Source organism: Rhinatrema bivittatum, chromosome 9, assembly GCF_901001135.1.
Source record: "Rhinatrema bivittatum chromosome 9, aRhiBiv1.1, whole genome shotgun sequence".
Taxonomy (NCBI): domain Eukaryota; kingdom Metazoa; phylum Chordata; class Amphibia; order Gymnophiona; family Rhinatrematidae; genus Rhinatrema; species Rhinatrema bivittatum.
In genome coordinates, this window is record NC_042623.1 from 60,951,688 (window position 1) to 60,974,356 (window position 22,669).

The following is a 22,669-nucleotide window of genomic DNA, read 5'->3' on the forward strand; positions in this document are numbered from 1 at the left end:
TGCATACATATTAGGCCACTTGTACATGCAGGAAAGCTAGGTGCAAACCTTCATTGACTGTGCGCTTATAGCATGGTGCCCGCAGCAAAGAAACCTATGTGCCTATCTATCTGTGCTGCCTGCCATTTTAGAGCCATTCAGCTGGCGTTTTCTTTAAGCCTGTGTAGAAGCTGCCTGGATGCTCGGAGTTTTGCTTCCTTCCGATTTTGCTGACGATGGTCCATCTCCTTGATCTGAGGAGTTTGAGGCCAAGGGAGACACTACAGGGGTGTCTTCTCCTCTGATTGGTCCGTGGGACGAGTTCTCATGGGATACTGGCACGCAGGTTGTCAGGTTCGGACCTTTGGGGCTTAGAATAGACCCGGCATCCTTTTCCTGGGTGGAAATTTTCCAGGGATTGCAGACATTTTTACAGGGCTATTCTGCTGAAGCGGCACTTCCTACTAAGGTAGGTCCAGGCACTCTGTGCTCCCCCACCGGGCTCCATGGTTGAGCGCAGTAGCACATGCAGGTGGATCAGGATGATACTGATGATGATTAGTGGGGACTCTCCTGGTGAGGAGGGGGATATTCCCTCTTAATTTGGAGCCATGTAGAACTCTTCTACATTTCTTTCAGAGAGATGAGTTGCCAGATCTGATATCTCAGACCCTGAAAACCCTCGGGGTGGCTGGGCCTGACTTCTTGGGGGACGCAGAAAAAGAATCATATTTTGGTCACCCTGCACAAGGCTTCTTGTTTCTTTCCCCTCTTTGATGCAATCCAGGAGTTGATTGATCTGGAATGGAATGCACCAGAAGCATCCTTTAAAGGAGGACACATCTTAGCGGGTTTATATCCCTTGGATGCGCAAGCCAGAGAGCAGTTGCATTTTCCTAATGTGGATATGTTGGTGTGTTCTGTCACAAAATGTACCACATCCCGATAGAGGGAGGTGTGGCTTTGAAGGATGTTTAGGATAGAAGGATTGAGATTATCCTGAAGCAAGCCTTTAACGCAGTGACAATGAACTTGCAAATTGCTTCTTGTTGTGCCTTGGTACCTCGTGCTACCTTGTGGCTTTGTCAAGAGTCTGATGGCATTGGGTCTGATCTAGGGCTATGGTAGAACTTGAGGCCACATTCTTGTTTGATGCAGGCTGTGACTTGGTATGCACAGCCACTAGAACAGCTGCTTCAGTTATTGTGGCCAAGTGAAAGCTGTGGCTGTGCAACTGGTCTGAGGATACTATTTCAAAGTCCATTCTGACTAAGCTGCCATTCAAAGGCTTGCTCTTGGTTGGCAGTGAATTGGAAAAAATGGCAAGTAAATGGGGAGAGACCCAGGTCCCAAGTTTGCCAGAAGGTAAGCCAGTTTCCCGGACTTCTCAGGCATGTGACCGCTTTCAAGACTACTAGCGTTCTCAGCCTTATAGGGGAAGTTCTTCCCAGAAATCCCATCCCTTCCACAGATTTCAGTCCTTTCAGCCCCCGAGGTCCTTGAAAGGATACAGTCTCCGGAGGCGGAGCCCCTCGGTCTTCCCAGTGAAGGTTTGCGGGATCAACTGGTGGTGCGGGAGATAGGCGATCGTCAATCCCAGTTTTATCACAGGTGGGTCCAGATTACTTTGGCTCAATGGGTTCTCGAAGTGGTTCAGAACTGCTATGCTCTAGAATTTCTTCACAATCCTCCAAATGTCTTCATGGCCTCTCCATGCAACTCCCTTCAGAAGGAGGGTAGAAATGGAAGCGACATTACAACAGCTGTTGATGCTGAAACTGGTGATCCCTGTTCCCGAATCACAGCAAAATATGGACCAATACTCCATTTATTTTGTCGTACCCAAGAAGGGAAGGTTCGTTTCAGCCCATACTGGATCTCAAGGCCATCAACCGACATCTATGAGTCACACATTTCAGGATAGAAACTGTGCGTTCTATCATAATAGCAGTTCAAGCAGGGAAGTACCTCATGTCTCTGGATCTGACGGAGGCATATCTGCATATTCCCACCTGGCAGAAATATCAGCGTTTCCTCCGATTTGCCATCCTGGATAATCATTACCATTTTCAGGCCTTGCCTTTCGGACTAACCACAGCGCCCAGAACCTTTTCTAAGGTCACGGTAGTACTAGCAGCAGCCCTTCACAAAGAGGGCATTCTATTTCACCCCATCTGGATGACTGATTTGAGTGAAAACATTGGAAGAGAGTCTTCACATCTCCCATAGCGTGGAACTAGGCTGGCTGGTCAATCTGGTCAAGAGCAATTTACAGCCGTCTCAGACCCTGAGTATTTCGAGGTTCGATTTGATACAAGGCAGGGTAGAGTGTTTCTGACAGAGACTAGGATCCACTTGTTGATGCTGCGAGTTCGATCTCTGTGGAACACTGTTCGTCCGAGCTTATGGTCTTATCTACAGGTCCTGGGGTTGATGGCTGCCACGTTAGAAGTGGTTCCCTGGGCGAGGGCACATATGCACCCTCTTCAGCGTGCCTTTCTCTCCCGATGGATTCTGCAGTCGCAGAATTATGTGGTGAGGCTGCTCCTTCCGTTAGAGGTTAAATCCCAGTTGGAATGATGGTTACACACAGACCATTTCAGGAAGGGAATTTCCCTGATGGCGCCGGATTGGTTGGTACTCATGACAGTTGCATGCCTCCAGGGCTGGGAGATTCACTGTCAGGAGTTGGTGGTGCAAGGGCACAAGAATGCAGTGTAGCGGCAGTGGAATATCAACAGACTGGAGGCATGAGCGGTTCATTAGGTGTGCCTGTAGTTTGCTGAGTTGCTAGAGGCTCGGGTGGTCCGGATAATGTCTGATAATTCGAGAGCAGTAGTTTACGTCAATCATCAGGGTAGAACAAAGAGACGACAGGTGTCTGATGGGATAGATGCGTTCATGGTATGGGCAGAGCAGCATCTAAGCATTTCGCCTCTCACGTTGCTGGAAAAGACAATATCGGAGCAACTTTCCTCAGCAGAAGCTTGGACCCAGGAGAATGAGAGCTGGCGGACGAAGCCTTTCAGCTCCTGGTGACCGCTGGGGCCTACCAGATTGACACCTGTTGGCGAACTTCAACAATGCGAAAATTCCACGCTTCTTCAGTCATAGGCGAGACCTAAAAGGGATGGGCAAAGACGCTTTTGTTCAGGATTGGCCACATGACGCCTTGCAGTATGCGGTCCCGCTTTGGCCTTTGGTAGTCAGGCTGGTACAGAAGTTAAGCCAACACCGTCCTTTTAGTGGCTCTGCATTGGGCTCGAAGGCCATGGTACGCTGATCTCCAGAGACTTCTGCTGGGCAGTCCCCTCTGTCTACTGTATTAGACAGATCTTTACGTCAGGGGCTCATTCTACACAAGGATCTAGGTTGGTTCTGTCTTATGGTTTGGCCATTGAAAGGGCTCGCCTTCTGTAATTTCCACTCTTCTTCAGGCTCAGAAATTTTCTACTTCTCTAGCTTACTTAGGGAATGGCCTCTGCTATTACTGGCATCAGCAGCATGGGATAGACTTAGTTTTTGGGTGCTTGCCAGGTTCTTATGTCCTGGATTGGCCACTGTTGGAAACAGGATACTGGGCCTGATGGACCCTTGGTCTGACCAAGTATGGCATGTTCTTATGTTCTTACATTAGAGTTTGGAGGGTCTTTGAGGCCTGGTGTTCTGAGTGAAGTACTCAACCGCTCATGGTGGATATTCCTTTGATTTTGGAATTTTTACAGTACAGCTTGCTTAAGAGTTTGGCCGTTAATACCTTGAAGTTTCTAGTTGCGGCACTGGCTTATTATAGGGGAAGAGTCAATGGGAGGGCCTTTGTCTTCCCATCCGGATGTGTCCTGTTTCTTGTGGGAAGTTAAACATCTTTGTCCCCCTTTGTGGTTTGCAGTGCCTTTGTGGGATCGTAACTTGGTCCTCGAGTTCTTGATAGGTCTGACTTTTCAGCCACTGCATACTCTTTCCTTGCAGCTGCTTACTTTGAAGACAGTTTTTCTGGTAGCAATTTGTTTGGCTCATCAGGTCTCTGAGCTGCAGGCTCTTCCTGCTATGAGTTTTTTCTCCGTGTTATTCCAGATGCAGTTCAGCTTCGGACTGTGCCTTCCTTTTTGCCCAAAGTAGTGTCGGACTTTCATTTGAATAAGTCCATTTCTCTGCCTGCCTTGGACAGGGACAGAAATGAAGTTGTGCTACCTTTTGCATTCTTTGGACGTCAAGTGTGATTTACTGCACTATTTGGAGGTGAATAAGATCGTTTGGAAATCTAATCACCTGTGTATATTCCATGGTGAAGTAAGCAGGGAGCAGCAGAGACGCGGGCAACAATTTCTTGCTGGGTTAAGGAGGTCATTATAGCAGCCTGTGTGACTGCTGACGTTATCATCTCGAAGCACATTAGACCACATTTCACAAGGGCTCAGGCGGTATTGTGAGTGGAGCTTCGTTTGTTGTCACCTGCTGAAATTTGCCGAGTGGCGACATGGTCATCTTTGCACTCTTTCTCCAAGCATTACCGCTTGGAGTTAGGGCTAGGGAGGACGCTGCTTTTGCATGGGCAGTTTTGACTGGGCCACTGGCAGCCTCCTGCCTTTTCGGAATTAGCTTTTGTACATCCCACTTGTTGGGATTGACATACCTGAACGCTTAGGAAGGAGAAATTGCTTCTTACCTGATAATTTCCTTTTCTTTAGTGAAAGGTAGGTCAATCCCAGACCAACCCTCAGCTGCCGGATTTGGATATTGTGGATAGCCTTCTTAAGGCGAATGATGCAGAATATGATTCCTGCTTTTTGTGGCTTCTCTAACTCTTAGTTTGCTAGATATGTTCCTTCTTTTGGCTGAGTTCATTGTTCCTATTGATTGAGAAACACGAATTGGTTGCCTGTCGCTAATGTTTTTTTAAACATGTTTGTCCACAGTTTGGCTTTTCCAGAGAATACTGGCAGACTGATGACGGGACTATATAGCCGTGATGTCAGCTTTTGCTCCGTCTCCAACTGCTGGCAGAGGTGCATAATCCAGTCTTTGGGGTTGACCTACCCTTCACTAAAGGAAAAGAAATTATCAAGTAAGTAATAGCGTATCCTTGTGTATCCAACCTAAACTTACCTGGCTCCTTCTTAGGTACCATGGCCAGGGGTAACAAGACTATCTTGGAAAAGGGGGGCTGGGAAAATGACTCTAGTATCCTGCCCAAACTCAGCTCAGTAACCAGCTTTTCTTTTGCCACTTGGGCAAGCCGTGACACAGACGGTGCGTTTTTTGCAATGGTCTGTGGACAAAGGGCCTTTGAATGGGATTCTAAAGCCTTCTTGAATCCTTCTCGCAAGGTAGAGGCATCGATCAAATTTTGGTAAATCCTTAAAATCCTTTACAGCTTAACTAACTAGATTGGGGCCCTCCAAAAGCACTATTTCCCTTTCCCGATGGGGGGCCTTTCTAGTGACTGGCTGCACAGGTGGTGCAAATATGTTTATACTTGCAGTCCTGTGCCAAGCATCCACCTTTTTTAAATCGCCAACAAGCTTCGGCAGTAGCGTGAGCTGAATACTGCTGACTGTGGGAGCTGTCATGTGGGTGAGCCATTAATCAATGTCATGAGTGCCCCAGGACATGCATGGAGTGTTGTCCATTCTCTCTCTGAATCGCTCATTGTAATTGAGCCAGGCAAATCCCTTGTAAATGGAATGGGCGCTAACAATCATGTCCAAATAGAACCACATCTCTAGATGCTGAGAAGGATCTGCCCTGCCTACTGTTGATGCTAGGTGAGTGAAGGAATATCCCCAGTTATTGATATTCCTTGTTACCTGCCTTTACCAACTGGAGGCTCGTGCCGTCTGAGTCTTTTCTGGGAATTTTCCCTTCTGCACCCCTCTAACAGACTAAATATATTAACGTACTGATGGCGCCGGATGCGGCTCCAGAAAGAACAGGGTACTCCCTGCCACAGCTGCTTGGTGGTTTTCAAAGCAGGCAATTCTGCACTTGCAGCAGTGATGTTCCTCTGTGCCTTCTGCTACTTGGAACCCCATGAACTCCATGAAGATGCCGAAGAGGAACTCCAACTGCCAGATGAATCGGAGCAGCAGGAATGCCTCCTGCCTCTACGTTTGTTTGTGCCACCCTCGACAACAGCAGAAGTAACATTGCCCCCCTCAACAGCAGGGGTAAAATAAGGCTCCACAATCCCTATAACAGCCATATCAACATGAGACTCACCCTCTAATGCCTGTGTCATCTATAATGAGTCAGCTTTAAGAACAGGGGTCTGTAGCTGATCCTGACACTGGGACCACCACAGGGTCGGGAAGGACATCCCCGCCAGGCACAAGCATGTCAGGGACCGGCAGGAACTGCAGAGGGGTGCAATGGGTCCCCCATTGAACTGAGGGGTAATAGCTGAGGGTCCCTCAGCGAGCATCAGGGCAGCCATCATGTGGCTTGCAGGGATTGTGGACCCCCACACTGAGGCAGCCACGGGGTCTGAGTGGCAGCCCATGCCGCTGAAGCCCGGATGACCCTAAATTGCCAACCCTGTTGCGGAAGGCTGGGGTAGAACGGGGGGCTGAGGATACCCAGGCTGGCCAGCTGGGGGCGCTGGGTAGCTTTACAGCTGACTACACTCAATCAAGTACCACTCACTCCCCGACAGAGTAAAAACAGCAGGCTGGGACAAAGCATGCTCTCTAGATGCCGGCATTCACCCAGTCGAACATTGGGGCTGGAGGGAGGGGGGCACAGTCGCCACCCACAGGATTACACTCCTCGATAGGCCCTGGTCCCATTCCCCCCACTGCACTGCTTGCATCTGGGTGCAATGCCTCCATGGTCAAATCTGCTGTCCCTATCACCCCCTCAGTGGCCTCTGCACCCAACCAGCTCTCCTCCTTCGTGGGGGGAGTCAGTTGGCAGTGCACTTCCTGATTCCTCAACAGGTGGTGCTGGACTAGCAGCCTCCCTTTTCCCCAGGAAGAACGACAGGCTATGGCCACCGATTTGGAGCCCTGAGGCATTGATCACTTGCCTCACGAAGGTACAGGGCTGCTTGCGGACAGCTGCGTATGGCCTTGCTTATGAACGTAGGCTGAACCTTTTGTTCCGTGTTTGCTTTTTTTTTTTTTTTTTGGATCAGGCACAGCTTACCCTCTTCGATAAGTTGATCCCCTTTTTTTTTTTTTTTTTTTTTTTAAATATAAGGTGCCAATAAGTTTGCCAGTCAACTGACGAATGCTGAATTGTCAGCCGATGGGGGAAGAGCAAACTCACCGGAACAGATGTAGCAATGGAAGCAGTGTGGTGAGCAGGAGCAAGAAAGACTGCTCTCTAGCCGTGTCCTGTAGTTGGACTCCCCGGACTGCATGCCTCGCCCCTTGTCCACCCCTCATAGCTTTAAAATGTCCAGTGGGCATGCAGGGAATGCCGTGACCTGTCTTAGGGCCCTTTAGCCCCTCCTGCTAGCCTACCTTCTGGTTCACTCTGCAGCCTGCTCAGTTCCTCCCCTCCTAGCCACCAAGCATGTTTGCGACTATTTATTTATTTATTTTATTTAAAAAATTTTCTATACCGTCGTTAAGTTAAGTAACCATCACAATGGTTTACAATGACGTCATTCTGACCGTAAAGTCACTCAAATGTGATGCCGTCAGGTGCACCAGACTGAAGCACCATTCTGCCTCCCCCTCTCCTGCTGCAGGCACGACACCAGGTTAGCAGCAGCATCCACGCATCAGCCTGTTACTACGTTTTTGTTGCCCTTTTCTTCAACTTTTTTATTTCTGCTATAACTTTGAAATGGGGCAACCAGAATTTCACAAGTACTGAAGGTGTGGTCGCACCATGACTCGATATAGAGGAAGTATATTTTATGGGAGGTTTTCTCCATTCCTTTTTTGATCATTCCTAACATTCTATTTGCTGTTTAATTTCCACATCACACTGACCTGAGGATTTCATTGTATACCCACAAGGTCTTTTTCCTGGACTGTCACTCCTAATATGGAACCCAACATTGTGAACCTATATTTTTGGGATAATTTTTCCCTAAGTGCATCACTTTGCACTTTTCCACATTAAATTTCATCTACCATTTAGAATTCCGGTCTTCTATTCCTCTTTTTCTTAATACTTGTAAAAGTGATTAATTTGTATCTAGACCAATATTAGTGGTCAGTCAGTGATCCTGTAAATAGTTTCTGTAATGGCATTGTTCTCCTTCCTCTCCGTTTCTCATGCCCAGTTTTTCAGATTTTATAAACCAGTCATATATCATTTAAGTAACAGAGAATTTCACATCTCTGCTGATATCAGAACGTTTAGACTTTGTGCAAACAATTTTTATATAAAAAATGATTTACAAAAACTGGAAATGATTTATTTTCCACACACTTTTAAATGTATGTGTATGTATGTGAAAAAAATGTCAGTTGTTTGGATTTTGATTTTTCAGGTCATCAGGGCAAGTGATGCCAGGTGATAATTGTGCTGGGAGTCAAAACAGAACAGTAACAATTCCTGCAGGAGAGAACCAGATCAACCAAATTGCACTGAATTCAACAGGCACGTTCCTCTATGCAGCAGCTGGCAATGCAGTAAGAATGTGGGACCTCAAGAGGTATGCAGTGATAGCAAAGCAGATAGTCCTTCTTTTATTATAAATGGACTAGCAGCTCAACCGGCCATTGAGCCTCTTGTTGGTCAAAGTTTAGATTTTCTTGCATTTACGATCTTCTGACAAACACAGACATCTGATGCTCCGATTTTAAAAAACACATTTTTATTTTAAAGGTTGATTGAATGCTGTTAAGAGTACAATTCAGAGTAGAACAGTAAACTTTATTTCATTAACAAAGTTTAAGTTGATATTTATTTATTTATTTGTTTTTATATACCGACATTCGATCGAGCTATCACATCGGTTTACATGTAACTGAACAGAAATAAGACAGAAGCTGCTTATTTTACATTGTAACTTATATAAATATTTAGAAAGATTAATTTACAAAGTAACTTTGAAAATAACATTTAACATGTGAATTGGAGAAGATAGAAAGAGAGATAAGGTGGCATTGAGGATTAACTATATACAGTTACTTTACAAGGGGAACCACAGGGGTGGTTGACGGAGGACTGGAGAAGATTCATTTCTAAGCAGGGGTGGGGGCCTGGGCAAGGGGGGCTAAGTTTCTGGAGGGAAGGCTTTTAGGAAGAGCAAGGTTTTGAGGTGTTTTTTGAAGATTTGAGTAGAAGGTTCATTTCTGAGGAGGGGCGGGAGGGAGTTCCATAGCGTGGGGCCGGCTACTGATATGGCTCATTTTTGGGTAGAGGTGAGATGCGCTGTTTTGGAGTTGGGAACGGTGAGGAGCCCAGAGTCCATAAATCTGAGGTTTCTGTGTGGGGTGTATGGGAGTATGGCAGAGTTTAACCAGTCCATCTTATTGTTGATCATTTTTTTATGGATGAGGGTTAGGGTTTTATATTGGATTCTTTGACTGATGGGTAGCCAATGTAGTTCTTTGAGGGTGGGGGTGATGTGGTCACATTTTTTTATGTTTGTGATAGATCTAGCGGCGGCGTTTTGTAGTACCTGTAGTGGTCTGATGGTGGCTTCGGGGAGGCCAAGGAGTAGAGTATTGCAGTAGTCGAGTTTGGAAAAGAGTATTGTTTGGAGGACGGTTCGGTGGTCTTGGGCATGAAGAAGGGGTTTGAGTTTTTTCAGGGTTTGCAGTTTAAAGAATCCGTCCTTGATCATTGCGGAGATGTGATGTTTAAAGTTTAGTTCATTACCAATAGTTACTCCTAGGTTTTTTGCAGCATGAGTAAGTTGTGACCCCTTGGGGTTAGGTGTGTAGTTGTTGGGGAGGGGTGAGGAGTGGTTGTTGGATATGTGTAGGATTTCGGTCTTGTTTAGGTTGAGGCAGAGTGACAGTTGTGACAGAAGAAGAGTTATTTTTATGAGGAGATGATTCCAGTTTTTTAGAGTATTTTCGATTGTTTTGTCTATGGGGAGCAGGATTTGTATGTTGTACGCGTATACATAGTATGTTAGTTTGAGTCCGAGAGGAACTGGCAAAGCGGGAGGAGGTAAATGTTAAATAGGGTGGAGGAGAGGGAAGATCCCTGTGGGATGCCATGTGGAAGGGGTATCTGGGAGGATTCTGAAGTATTTATCTTTATATTGAATATTCTGTTTGTGAGATATGACTCAAACCATTTGATTGTAGTGTCTCGTAGGCCAATTTCTTGGAGTCTGGTTAGTAGGGTTTTGTGATTGATGGTGTTGAAGGCAGCAGATATGTCGAGGAGAATCAAGAGGTAGGAGTGGCCTTGGTCGAGACCTCTAAGGATGGTGTTGGTGAGGGTGAGAAGAAGGGTTTCGGTGCTGAATAGTTTCCTAAAACCATGTTCCCTGTACGTACCAGGATCAGTCCAGGACACCTGGGTTGTGACTCCGCACCAGTAGATGGAGACAGACTAAAACTTGTGGGCGGAGCCATATATGCCCCTGTGCCAGTCACAGCCCCTCAGTCTTACTCTGTCTCCAGTAGATGGTGCAGGTGCGGTCACAGCTCCTTCCTGCCCTGGTTCTGGTATTCCTTCAGGGTTGGTTATATTTTTCTTGATTTTAGGCCAGTTTAGGATAAGGCGTTTTTATTTGGGTTCTTTTACTAAATTGTCCCTGACGTCCCGTCCGCCCTGCCTCCCAGGGGGGTTGAGAGGTCCTGAGGGGACTACCCTCCCCCGGTTGAGGCCGCTGCTAGGGTCGAGGACCCGGCTATTCCAAGTAGCAGCGTCAGGGGTGACACCGGGGAGCCCGGTTTCTCACCCCTGCTGGATTAGGGCTCCAGGACCTTGGTCAGCGACAGGCTTTTTTGTGTAAAAAAAAAAAAAAAAAGTGTTTTTTTATTGTGAGCCGGCTCTCTTGCTTCTTTGCGTCGCCGCTCTCGGGGGGGGGGGGCGCCGCTGACAGGGGGGAGGCCGTTCGCACTAATTTTATTTTGCTTACCTGCCGTTGCTCCCCGTCTTCGCGCCGTTTTCGCCGGCATGCCTCGCGGTTCGATTTGCTGGGCCTGCGGCTCGGCGCGCGCGCGTCTCTCACGCGACGGCCTTTGCGCGGCCTGCATCCCGGGCAATGAGGGGTCGTCCGGGGCGACTCGGGGGGCTCGGTCGCGACCCGCGCGAGCGCCGCTGAGCGGGGGGGGGGGGGGGCGCGATAGAGAAGCCCCAGGAGCTTTTCCCGCTCAGGGCGGGTGCGGCGGCCATTTTGGCCACGGGCCGCGAAATGGCGCGGGAAACGGCAGGGCCTGCAGCCCTGCCCCCCGCGTTTTCTCCTCAGCGAATTGCGACGGAGAGGGGTCCTTCGGGGGACCCGGGGAATCCCGCTGAAGTTTCTTCCGATTCCGGTTCGTTTTCAGAGGACTTTGCGCTCTTGCTGCGCAAAGTCCTGAAATATAAGAAGAGCAAGCGCGGCCGGAGGGAATCCCGCAAGGCTCCACGGCTGAAGAAGTCCAAGAGGCCATCGGGGGTTGCGGAGGTGCCCCCGAGCGCTTCGAAGGCAAAACGGCCTCCGCGTGGCGTCCCACAGGAGGCAGACTCAGATTCCTCCACTGGTTCGGACACTGATTCCACTGAAGAGCCCCAAAAGGGGGCCGACGAGGTGGCAGCGGACGGATCGGCTCCGTCCGGCGCAGGAAAAGGATCACAGGCAGTGGAGGGAGACGATCCCAAGGTGGTCCGGCTCTTTCGCAGGGAGGAACTGCCGCCCCTAATTCCAGCCATTCTCCAAGAGCGGGGAATAGAGGCCCCTCCGGTAGTGGTTCGGCAGGAGGCGAACATGGATCCGGTCCTGATAGGCCTCACGGGCCCCGCAGTTGCTTTTCCGTTTCATTTTTCTTCACGGACATCCTGTTTCGCGAATGGGACACTCCAGAATTGGGTCTGAAGGTCAGCAAAGCCATGGACAAGCTTCACCCGCTCCCGGAGGATGCGCTGGACCTTCTCAAACTGCCCAAGGTGGATTCAGCGGTTTCTGCGGTAACTAAGAGATCCACCATCCCAGTCACGGGAGCGACAGCCCTCAGGGATCTTCAGGACAGGAAGCTGGAAGTTCAGCTTAAGAATATTTTCGAGGTCTCCGCGCTCGGAGTACGAGCCGCCATCTGCACGACTTTCGCGATGCGAGCTAGCTTGCGCTGGGCTCAGGTTCTTCAAGCCAATGCGGATCTTTCTGCAGGCGAGGCAGCACAGGCGGATAAGTTGGAAGCGGCGATAGCTTATGGCGCAGATGCGCTCCACGATCTGCAGCGCACCTCGGCGAGATCTATGGTGGCTGCTGTTTCGGCGCGTCGCCTCTGGTGGCTACGCAACTGGGCGGCGGACGGCTTTTCCAAGGCTCACCTTGGGGCGCTACCATTCGAAGGTAAGTTGCTGTTTGGCAAGGAATTAGACGATTTAATGATGTCCCTGGGGGAAAACAGGGTTTTCAGGCTGCCCGAGGCTAGATCCAGGTCTTCTTCCTCCCGTACCCCGCAGTGGCAACAGCATTCCTTTCGGGGGAAGCACTTCGGACGGCAAGGCGGACCCCTGGCAATCACAGGGGCCAAGTCTTCACAATGAAAGGTGGTCGGCCCATCTCCCGCCGCAGCCCCAGCACTCCGTTCCCAACGTCGGGGCGCGGTTGATGTCTTTTTTCGAGAGATGGGCCGGTGTAACGTCGGACCTGTGGGTCCTCAACGTGATAAGACACGACTACGCGTTAGATTTTGCTCGCACTCCAGGGGACAAGTTCCTCGTCTCGCCCTGCAAGGCCCCCGAGAAGAAGGTGGCGGTGCTAGACACCATCCGACGCTTGGAAGGCTTAGGGGCTATTTCCCCCGTCCCGGTCAGCCAACACGGCAAGGGCCGTTATTCCATCTACTTCATCGTCCCAAAGAAAGACGGCACGTCCAGACCAATTCTGGATCTCAAAGGGGTAAACCGATGCCTTCGCGTTCCTCACTTCAAACTGGAGACGATTCGCTCCGTCATAGCCGCGGTTCTGCCCGGCGAGTTCCTGGCCTCCCTGGATCTCACGGAGGCGTATCTTCACATAGGCATTCAGCCATCGTTCCAAAGCTTCCTCAGGTTCTGCATTCTGGGATGGCATTACCAGTTTCGTGCGCTCCCGTTTGGGCTCGCGACGGCCCCCCGTACATTCACAAAGGTGATGGTGGTGGTGGCAGCGCAGTTGCGCCGGGAAGGTCTCCTGGTCCATCCTTATCTGGACGATTGGTTGATTCGGGCGAAGTCCGAGGATCAGTGTCGGATGGCGGTGGCCAGGGTCCTCCATCTTCTGCATTCCCTAGGATGGGTGGTCAACTTCAAAAAGAGTCATCTGGCCCCCACGCAGACCTTGGAATATCTGGGAGCGGTGTTCGACACGAAACAGGGCAAGGTGTTCCTGTCGCACAACCGGGTATGCAAACTGCAATCTCAAGTGAGGCGCTTATTGTCTCTCCGCCAACCGCGGGTCTGCGACTACCTTACGGTCCTAGGGTCTATGGCTTCAATGCTAGCACTGGTGCCCTGGGCGTTCGCTCATCTGCGACCATTACAGTCGTCCTTAATGTCCCGCTGGAAGCCGGTCTCGGAGGAGAGGTCCAGCCTGCTCTGGTGGCGGGATCCCAGTCATCTGTCTTCTGGAATCTCCCTTCTAGTGCCCGATTGGATAGTGGTTACCACGGATGCAAGCCTCTCCGGTTGGGGAGCGGTCTGCCTAGGGAGCTCGGTCCAAGGCCTATGGTCAGTGTCACAAGCCCAGTGGTCTATCAATCGCCCGGAGACCAGAGCGGTCCGTCTGGCCCTGCAAGCTTTTCTGCCGTTGCTGCGGGGAAGGGCAGTCCGAGTGTTGTCGGACAATGCGACCACCGTGGCATACTTCAACCGCCAGGGCGGGACAAGGAGCCCCCAGGTAGCGGAGGAGGCTCAGCGCTTGATGGCCTGGTCGGAGCTGCATCTCAGCAACATAGCAACGTCTCACATTGCGGGAGTCGACAACGTGCAGGCAGATTTTCTCAGCCGTCAGCGCCTAGATCCCGGAGAGTGGGAGCTGGGGGACGCAGCGTTCCTTCTCATTTGCGAAACGTGGGGTGTGCCCCACATGGATCTGATGGCCACGTGGCACAACGCGAAGGCCCTGCGATTTTACAGTCGACGTCGAGAACGGGGGGCAGAAGGCGTCGACGCGTTGGTGCTTCCCTGGCCGACGGATGTGCTGCTTTACGTGTTTCCCCCGTGGCCGATGATCGGCAAGATTCTACGGTGCATAGAGTTGCACCCGGCCACTGTGATCTTGGTGGCACCGGAGTGGCCGCGCCGGCCGTGGTTCGCGGACCTCGTCCAGCTGGCGGTAGCGGCTCCCCTTCGGCTCCAAGGAATGGCGGGCCTACTCCGTCAGGGCCCTGTCTGTTTGGAGGATGCGGATCACTTCTGTCTCGCGGCATGGCTTTGAGAGGACGCGGCTGAAGAGAAAAGGTTTCTCAGATGCGGTGGTGGCTACGTTGCTGCGTTCCCGGAAACAGTCGATGTCTCTGGCTTATGTCCGAGTCTGGGTGGTCTTTGAGGAATGGTGCGTGCAGCGTGGGGTGGACCCCATTTCGGCGTCAGTCTCCGACATTCTGGCGTTCCTCCAGGCAGGTCTGGCCAAAGGTCTGGCGTGCAGTTCTCTACGTGTCCAAGTAGCGGCGCTTGGTTGTTTACGAGGTAAGGTCCGTGGTACGTCCCTGGCGCTTCATCCGGATATTTCTCGTTCCCTTCGGGGTGCTAAGCACCTTCGCCCTCCATTGCGTCTCCCTTGTCCGGCTTGGAACCTCAATTGGATTCTCTCCGCTCTCTGCACGGCGCCGTTTGAGCCCTTGAAACGCGCAACTCTTAAGGATCTCACTTTAAAAACGGCGTTCTTGGTAGCGATTGCCTCGGCACGGCGTGTTTCCGAGTTACAGGCCCTGTCCTGTAGGGAACCTTTCTTGCGTTGTTCGGATTCCGGAGTTTCTTTGTGGACGGTTCCCTCCTTTCTTCCGAAAGTTGTGTCGTTTTTTCACGTGAATCAATCGGTGGAGTTGCCCGCTTTCGCGGGAAGGGAGTCCTCCGATCCAGAAGAAAGGGTTTTACGGAAGCTTGACGTGCGGAGATCCCTCCTTCGATATCTGGAGGTCACTAATCCGTTTCGGGTCACAGATCATCTGTTTGTCCTGTTCTCTGGTCCAAAGAAAGGGGCCGCAGCGTCACGCACAATGATCGCCCGTTGGCTCAAGGAGGCCATTGGTACGGGGGAAAACCACTTCCTGCGGGCCTTAGGGCTCACTCGACTCGTCCTCAAGCGGCGTCTTGGGCGGCAGCTTCGCAGGTGTCGCCTCAAGAGATTTGCAGGGCGGCTACCTGGAAGTCATTACATACCTTTATCAGGCATTACCGGTTGGATGTCCGGGCTACCGATTCCGGAGGGTTTGGAGAGAGGGTACTCCGAGCGGGACTCTCTGCTTCCCACCCTCGTTAGGTTTGCTCTGGTACATCCCAGGTGTCCTGGACTGATCCTGGTACGTACAGGGAAAGGAAAATTAGTTTCTTACCTGATAATTTTCGTTCCTGTAGTACCAAGGATCAGTCCAGGATCCCGCCCGCAGTGCTGCGCTGAAGTAATGGAGAGTCCGCTCTTGTTCTGAATTATTCTGTTCCGCTTGTTTAGCTCTCTCGGTTGGAGAGTCCGTTTCCAGGAGGGGTGTTTCTTTCCCCGTTCTATTAGCGGTTTATAGATAGTTTAGTTCTCTGGTTGTGTTCTACTTTGACATTACGTATGACTGAGGGGCTGTGACTGGCACAGGGGCATATATGGCTCCGCCCACAAGTTTTAGTCTGTCTCCATCTACTGGTGCGGAGTCACAACCCAGGTGTCCTGGACTGATCCTTGGTACTACAGGAACGAAAATTATCAGGTAAGAAACTAATTTTCCTTTATGCTGGTAGGATGTTCTGGTTTTCGAGGTGATCCTTGAATTGATTGTTGACTGTTTTTTCTAGGATCTTGGCTATGAATGGGAGGTTGGAGACTGGCTTGTAGTTTGCTGGTTCAGATTTGTCGAATTGCAGTTTTTTGAGGATGGGTTTGACTACTGCATTTTTGAGCTTGTCGGGGAAGATGCCTTGCTCGAGGGATAAGTTGATTATATCGGGTATTGGTCTGGAGATGAGCTTGGTGACGAGTTTTAAGGTTTTGATGGGTATGGGGTCCAGTGGATGTGTGGCGGGTTTAGTCTTTTGATTGAGGGATTCAATTTCAGTGGTTGCGACGGGTTCAAAATGTGACCACGTGGTGTTGTGAGAGGGTGGTTCTGGTAGGTCACTGTTGACTTGTCGATGATGTTGGAGACCTTGTCTTTGAAGAAGCGCACTAGGGTTTTGCTGGAGATGGTGGGGACGTCTTGGGTTGTAGCATTCTGGTTTGGGTTGGTTAGGTCTGCAACGTAGGAGAAAAGTGTCCTAGGGTTGAATTGGTATTCGTGGATGTTTTTTGTATAGAAATTCTGTTTTGCTCTGTTGAGGTTGGATGTGTAGATGTGAAGAATTTTTCTGTATTTGTCTTTTAGTTCGGGCGTTAGGGTTCTTCTCCATTGTTTTTCTGTTTGTCTTATTATTGATATAATAAGTAAACAATTTATTTGTAGTAAAACCTATTCTGTACAAATATTGCAGTGGAATCTGGTTCTAATTGGTTTGAACAGGATCTATTCTGATTACTGTATCTGAAAGAAGCTGGTATAGGAAGGATAAAACTGTTGTAATCATTTGTCAATGGCCCATAATAGCATGCATTATCAGCAGTAAGGAATGGAGTCCTGTGATAACAGTAAATGCATCACATGCACTGCCAGCCATTGTCTTTTCGCATAGTTAGGAAGCTGAGTTTACCCATTGCTAGTGAGCCATAACTAGTGTTATGTTTATGTGAAACCAATGATAGAAAGACAGCCTTACCTGAGCCCAAGCCAAGGTTGGATGCCGGCGAGGAGGGTAAGGATATCAATCCAACCCAGGTCATAGGTAGGCAGCAAGCAAGAGAAGTCCAAAGTCCAGTCCGGGTCAAAGGCAGGCAGCAGGCAAGAGGAATCCATGGCAATCCGGGACCTAGTCAATGGCAAATCCAGCAGAGAGACAGCACCAGCACAAGCAAGCCTATAGCCAAGGCAAAGTTTGTATCTGGAGGCTGGGTTTAAATAGCCTTTTTCCTGCGTTAGCACGGGGACAGTCGGGAGGCATGCCGAGGGGACGGAGCCAAGGTGCCGCGTGGGTTGGCCAGTGTCGTGCGACAGTGACGTCGCTCCTGCTTCGTGCTCCTCCGGTGTTTTGCAGGGTAAGCCCAATTCGCAGTGGTAACAACTAAATGCCAAGTTGCCAATATTCAGAAGATCTAGGCACCCAGCTTAAGGGACTAGGTGTCTAGATCTGGTAAATTGAAAAGTTTTCTTATCTGAGCTCCTAAATTTAAGCTCCTAAAAATTGTGCAGGGCCAGGGGATGGGTTAGGTTGGGGTAATGAAGTTAGGCACTCAGTGCTTATTGCTAGGGGCCTAAAAAGTTAGTAGAATGAACAGCGGAGCTCAGTTTTAGTGTCTAAGGTTAGACACCTGTTCACTGATCTTAGGTGCCTACATTTAGGCTCTCAGGTTTTTGTTTTGGTTTTTTTTTAGATTTCGGCCTCATAGGGAATAGGTTGCATCTGGCTTTTCTCAATGATGTCATGCTTGTTGTCATGGGGAAAGCAAACTGCATAACTAGTCTTCACAAGGATAGGAGGCAGCATTCATCATTAGCCAGAGACATCTCAGCCTGCTCCCAGGATCATTGCGATTCCTTTTGGCAAACACTCAGTTACAGATTATGACTTTACTTCCTCACAAAAATAATTTCCAAATTACTGACTGCTTTTAGGTTAGGCCTTCCTGAGCATAAACAGAAATGTACCATCACATTAAATGCTCAAGAGTCACACTGGGGCCTGTTTTCAAATTATTTTTCCATAGGCATAGATTTGGGAAAAATACTTTGATGGTCAGGCCTGGTTTGTTGTTTTGTTTAAAGGAGACATTAGGAGCCGTTAAATCTCAATCCTAAATCTACTGAAAACTGGAAACGAGTAACTGAATGCCCTATCCTGAGAAACATGCGAGTGCACCTTCTCCATAGCAGGGCCATCACAGATGCAAATATGTTCAAGCAAGCATGGAAAATGTTCTTATTTAAGCAAGCTTTTGAGCTTACAGATTAATACTTATTGCATACAGGGATCCAATGTAAGAACATATAGAACAAAAGATATGTCATACTGGGTCAGATCAAGGGTCCATCAAGACCAGCATCCTGTTTCTTACAGTGGCCAATCCAAGTCACAAGTACTTGGCAAGTACCCAAACATTAAATAAATCTCAAGCTACTGTTGCTTATTAATTAATAGTAGTTTATGGATTTTTTTCTCTAGGAACTTATCCAAACCTTTTTTAAACCCAGTTACACTAATTGCCATAACCATATCCTCTGGCAATGAATTCCAGAGCTTAACTATGTGCTGAGTGAAATAATTTTCTTCAATTTGTTTTAGATGAGCTACTAGCTAACTTCATGGCGTGCTCCCTAGTCCTTTTATTATCTGAGAGAGTAAAAGTCGTTCCATGATTTTGTAGACCTCTTTCATATGCCCCTTAAGTCATCTCTAAACTGAACAGCCCTAACTTCTTTAGCCTTTCCTCATAGGGGAGCCATTCCAAGCCCCTTATCAATTTGGTCGCCCTTCTCTGCACTTTCTCCAGTGCAACTATATCATTTTTGGGATGCGGCAACCAGAATTGCACACAATATTCAAGATGCAGTCATGGAGCGATACAGAAGCATTATGACATCCACCGTTTTATTTGCCATTCCCTTCCTAATAATTCCTAACATTCTGTTTGCTTTATTGACTGCCAAAACCACTGAGCCAACAATTTCAATGTATTATCCACTATGATGCCTAGATCTCTTTCCTGGGTGGTAACTCCTAAGATAGAACCTAACATTGTGTAATTACAACAAGAGTCATTTTTCCCTAAATGCATAATCTTGCACTTGTCCACATTAAATTTCATCTGCCATTTGGAAAGCAGAGTTGCTTACAGGTAACAGGTGTTCTCCTAGGACAGCAGGGTGTTAGTCCTCTCGCATGGGTGACATAATCGGATAGAGCCCGACACAGAAAACTTATGTCAAAGTTTCTAAAACGTTGACTGGCACACTGAGCATACACAGCATGCCACTTTCCACGTGTCTACATGGGGTCCCTCTTCAGTCTCGTAACATAGAATTACGAAAAAATAACATAAACATAACGAAACCCAACTCCGCAGGTGGCAGGCGGGTTTTGTGAGGACTAACATCTTGCTGTCCTAGGAGAACACCTGTTACAGTTAAGCAACTCTGATTTCTCCTAGAACAAGCAGGATGGTAACCTACACACATGGGTGAATCCCTAGTTACAGGCTGTCCCCGAAGACAGAAAGACCAACAGACACCTAACCATGTGCCACCAACAGACACCTAACCATGTGCCAACGGGCACAACAACAATGGTGCTGTTGGTAACAGAGGGAGATAGCCTGAACTCGAAAAAAGGACCGTTGGTAGGAAGAGTTGGGTTTTACAGCTGAAAGAGATTCTGGAGGACAGACTGGCCGACGCTGCTATTGCGTCAACCATCCCTGGCCAGACAGAGTGAGAGGCAAAAGTGTGGCGAGAACTCCACATCGCAGCCATGCAGAACTCGTCCACAGGGACCGCTCTCAAGTGGGACACTGAAGTTGCCATGGCTCTAATAGAATGAGCCTTGATATGACCACCAAGCTGCAGTCCCGTCTGAGTATAGCAGAAGAAGATACTATATGCCAGCCAGTTGGACAGGGTCTGCTTAACCACAACTCCTAATCTATTCTTGTCAAAAGAGATGAAGAGTTGCGTAGATTGCCTATGGCTTGCCATTCACTCCTAGTAGAAGGCTAAGGCTCTCTTGCAATCCAGACTGTGCAAAGCCCATTCACCCTGGTGTGAATGAGGCCTGGGAAAAAAGGTGGGTAGAACGATTGACTGGTTAAGATGGAAATCCATCATCACCTTAGGCAGGAACTTAGGGTGGTTTTGTGCATAAACCCTATCATGGAAGAACTTTCATGTAGGGTGGATACGTCACGAAGGCCTGAAGCTCACTGACTCTGTGCGCTGATGTCACTCTGATCAAAAATATGACCTCCCAGGTCAGCTACTTAAAGGTCACAAATATGTAGCTGCTCAAAAGGAGCTTTCATGTGCTGAGCCAACACCACATTAAGATCCCAGGAGGCTGTAGGGGAGGCTTCAACTGAAGCAGACCACGCATAAAGCGACCTACAGTGGGTTGCACAGAGATGGGCAAACCATCCACACCCTGGTGGTAGGCACCTATCGCACTCAGGTGTACCCTAACAGAATTGGTCTTTAAGCCAGCATCCAAGAGGTGCAGGAGTTAATCAAGCAACTTCAATGTAGAGCAGGAGAATGGATCCAGGCCGCGGTGCTCACACCAGATGGAAAACCTTTTCCACTTCATGCCATCAGACTTGCTAGTGGAAGGCTGCCTGGAAGCCACCAGGACTCGAGGCACATCATCAGGTGCTTCAGAATCAACCTCTCAACATCTATGCCGTCAGGGACAAGGCCCGGAGTTTGGGATGGAGCAGCCTCCCCCGATCCCACGTGATGAGGTCTGGGGAAGTCCCCAGATTGATTGATTGGTTCCCGGAGGGAGAGATCCCGCAAAATCGGGGAACCAGATCTGCCTTGGCCAGTGGGGGGCTATGAGGATCATAGTTCCCCTGTCCTGATGGAGCTTCAGGAGAGTCTTCATCACCAGGGGAAGCACAGGATATGTGTACAGAAGGCCCTTGCCCCAATGGCAGTCAGAGGCATCTGAGTCTGGTTTGCCACCCCCCCCCCCCCCCCCCGGACAGGGAGCAGAACTGATCCAACTACCTGTTGCAGGGGGTTGCGAACAGATCCACATCCAGGGTCCCCCAGAGGCGGAATATCCGATCCACAACTTCTTTTTTCAGGAACCACTCGTGGGGCCGGAAGGCTCGACTCAGCCTGTTTGCCACCACATTCTCTGTCCTGGCCAGGTACATGATTCGAAGCACCATACCCTGCAACAGACCCCAAGACTAAATCTGAAAGGCTTCTTTGCACAGGAAGAACGACCTTGTACCTCCCTGTTTGTGACATATATCATTGCCACCTGGTTGTTGGTCTGGATCAGAACCACCTTTTTGATCAGCTAATCCCTGAACGCCCAGAGCACGTACCGGAGCTCCAGGAAGTTGATTTGACATTGTGCTTCCTGGGTGGACTACAAGTTCTGGGTGCAGAGCCCCTCCACATGGGCACCCTCCCCAGGTTGGACGCATCCGTAGTAAGCACAATCTGGGCAGGGGGACTTTGAAAAGGCACCCCCTCCTCCAAGTTGGTCAGACTCTCTCACCCAGACAGATAGTACTGGAGAGGTGGAGTAACCCGGATGCGGGCTTGGAGGTCCTGTGTGGCCTGCAAGGACAATTGAACTCTACGCATATGCAAGTGAGCTAAGGAAGTAACATGGATGGTCGCGGCCATATGTCCCAAGAGTTACAGTAAATGGGTACTGAGACCTGCTGGCTCTGGTGGACCACTCCCGCAGTGGACATCAACCTGAGTGCCCATTCGTGGGGAAGATACGCTTAGCCCTGAGCCATGTCCAACCTGGCGCCAATGAAGTCCAGCTGAGGCAATGGGTAGAGATGAGACTTTGGGTAGTTGATGATAAACCCCAGGGACCTTAACACCCGAACAGTCAAGTGCAGAGTCAGTACCACTCCCTCCTGGGTGGGACTCTTGACGAGCCAATCATCCAGGTAGGGGGAACACATGCACCCCCAACCTCAGAGGGACACACCCTTCATGGTCAGGCACTTGGTGAAGACACGTGGGGCAGAGGCTAGGCCGAACGGCAACACTGTACTGAAAATGCTGCTCGCCGACCACAAAGCACAGATACTTCCTGTGAGCATGGAAGATCTCTATGTGGATGTAGGCATCTTTTAGATTGAGGGAACCAAGCCAATCTCTTTGTAGGAGAGGAATCAGGGTGCCCAGAGAAACCATCTTGAACGTCTCTCTTTTTAGAAACTTGTTCAAGGCTCTCAAGTCTAGAATAGGGCGGAGTCCCCCTGTTCTCTTTGGAATCAGGAAATATCGGGAGTAGAACCCCTGCCCCCACTGATTCAGTGAAACGGGTTTGATGGCCCTGGCCATGGCAAGCTCCACCAACAGTATTTTCTGATGCGAGGACTGACCCCAAGAGGGGACGGGGGAGAATCTGGAGGGACATACAGAAAGTTTAGCCGGTACTCTCAACGCACAATGGACAGAACCCACTGGTCCAATGTAACGCTGGGCCAACGGTCCAGGAAGAACCACAGTCAGCCCTCAACTGGAGGGGGTCCTGTGTCGAGGGTATGGGCGGTTGGCTTACGCTCTCTCGCAGCCAGTCAAAACCCCATAGCGGGACTGGTCTGGGGCACCGGCTGAGGTTTGGGTATCCGCTGCTGTCTAGAGCAACCCCCTAGAGC

The 22,669-nt window shown here is 49.6% G+C and overlaps 1 protein-coding gene across 1 annotated transcript in view; it reads left to right on the top strand.

Moving 5' to 3' along the window:
• KIF21A (kinesin family member 21A) overlaps positions 1 to 22,669 on the top strand; it is a 443,437-nt gene that overhangs the window by 398,306 nt on the left and 22,462 nt on the right. Inside the window, 1 exon segment of the mRNA XM_029617139.1 lies at positions 8,426 to 8,590. Within this exon segment, the coding sequence (XP_029472999.1) occupies positions 8,426 to 8,590 (165 nt within the window).